The sequence below is a fragment of the Micromesistius poutassou genome (assembly GCF_964030765.1).
Source record: "Micromesistius poutassou genome assembly, chromosome: 15".
NCBI classification, from domain to species: domain Eukaryota; kingdom Metazoa; phylum Chordata; class Actinopteri; order Gadiformes; family Gadidae; genus Micromesistius; species Micromesistius poutassou.
In genome coordinates, this window is record NC_140285.1 from 11,173,284 (window position 1) to 11,174,902 (window position 1,619).

The following is a 1,619-nucleotide window of genomic DNA, read 5'->3' on the forward strand; positions in this document are numbered from 1 at the left end:
AAAGCTTGGCGTGGAAAGGTATGTGTGTGTGTGTGTGTGTGTGTGTGTGTGTGTGTGTGTGTGTGTGTGTGTGTGTGTGTGCATGTGTGTGCGTGTGTGTGTGTGTGTGTGTGTGCATGTGTGTGTGTGTGTTTGTGTGTTTATTTGTTTGTGTGACTATGTGTGCGTGTGTTTGTGTATGTGTGTATTTATGTGTTTGTGTGTGTGTGTGTGTGTGTGTATTTATGTGCACATGTGAGTGTGTGCGTGGGTGTGATCTTTTGTGTGCTAACGCATGCATGCGTGCGTGTTCGAGAATTTATGATGATATGTAATGTTATATCTGTTTGTTTTGTGTGTGTGGGTATGACGGCAGGAGGGGGGGGAAAGTGAAGGTAATAAACCAGTCAGGAGAATGTTGTTGCTGCTCACACACACAGCTGGGGGGCAGTGAGCTCCTTATACAGTATGCACACTGACACAACCAGCAGATGATGCCTGCTTTGATGCCCTGCACCCGGGCTTAAGTAGATTGCAGAAATGCACTCATTAAACTATCTCTCTCTCTCTCTCTCTCTCTCTCATCTTGCTCATCCCTACTCTCTCCTCAGGTCAAGCCACCAAGAAAACCTACGTGAGCTACAACAACCTCAGGATCTGAAGCCGAGCCTGCGTTCTCCCTCTCCGACCCGCGGCGGCCCGCCGGCGGACTGGCCAGCTGCGGGGAAGGGCCCTGAGGGGGGGGGGAAGAAAGAACGGAAGGAAGAGAAGGAAAGAATGAAGGAGGCGGTCCCTCTGCACTAGCCGCCCTTCGCACGCGTTGGACCGCCGGAAGCATACCATCCCCATCCAAACCCGGGAGGGGGCCTGCTCGGGTAGCGGTCCGCACACAGCCGTAGACCCGGTGTGTTTTGTGTTTTGAGTTTTGGCCGCCAGAACCAGGACTGTTTTGGTTTTGGATATTGACAACTGTGTGACACGGTGCCCCCCCCACCCCCACCCATCCCCCTATCCAACCCATCCCCCTATCCCCCCCATCCCCCTATCCCCCCCATCCCCCTCCCCGGGACCAGGAAAGACCCTGCCTGCTGATGGTTGTGGTTGTTCCGTGGTCTGTGGTTGTGAGTGTCGACCACACACACACACAGGGACAAACGGACCGGAAGCACGGATCCGATCCGCACACCGTTTCTTTTTAATGGTCATTAAAGCCATATTCTCCCATGGCGACTTCCCAATTTTATGTTTTGTATTATTGACTTCCAGTGATTTTTTTTTCTCTCCTTGTGCTTCTTTCTTTACGATGGTTTAACGATGATTAAACAATGTCAATAGTGAGCCCTGCCATTTTGATTTTTATCCAAAAAAATAAAACTTAAATGACCTTTCCGGTGTAATATTGATATATTGGCATTGTAAAATGACATAGCTGTATTGATTGAGAATTTCTGAGCATGCCTTAAACAAAACTCTAGCCACTGGCGTCGTTATCTGGGGAAAAAACAGTTTTTGATCATTTGATCATTTGAACATCCAATGGAATATTAGACGGTAGAGAGCTGAACATTATGCACCAGATGCGCTGGTTTCAGTCCCTCGTAGGAGAGGTGCTGCAGTAATTTAGTAAACATCACCAGCCA

At 49.1% G+C, this 1,619-nt stretch overlaps 1 protein-coding gene across 1 annotated transcript in view; it reads left to right on the top strand.

Moving 5' to 3' along the window:
• Nucleotides 1-640, top strand: part of LOC311359800 (metabotropic glutamate receptor 7-like) — a gene marked incomplete at both ends in the record, with an annotated part of 49,402 nt that extends 48,762 nt beyond the window's left edge. Inside the window, one exon of the mRNA XM_084479835.1 lies at nucleotides 591-640. Within this exon, the coding sequence (XP_084335961.1) occupies nucleotides 591-640 (50 nt within the window). The remainder of the gene's footprint in view (nucleotides 1-590) is intronic.
• Between the last annotated feature and the right edge of the window lie 979 nt (nucleotides 641-1,619).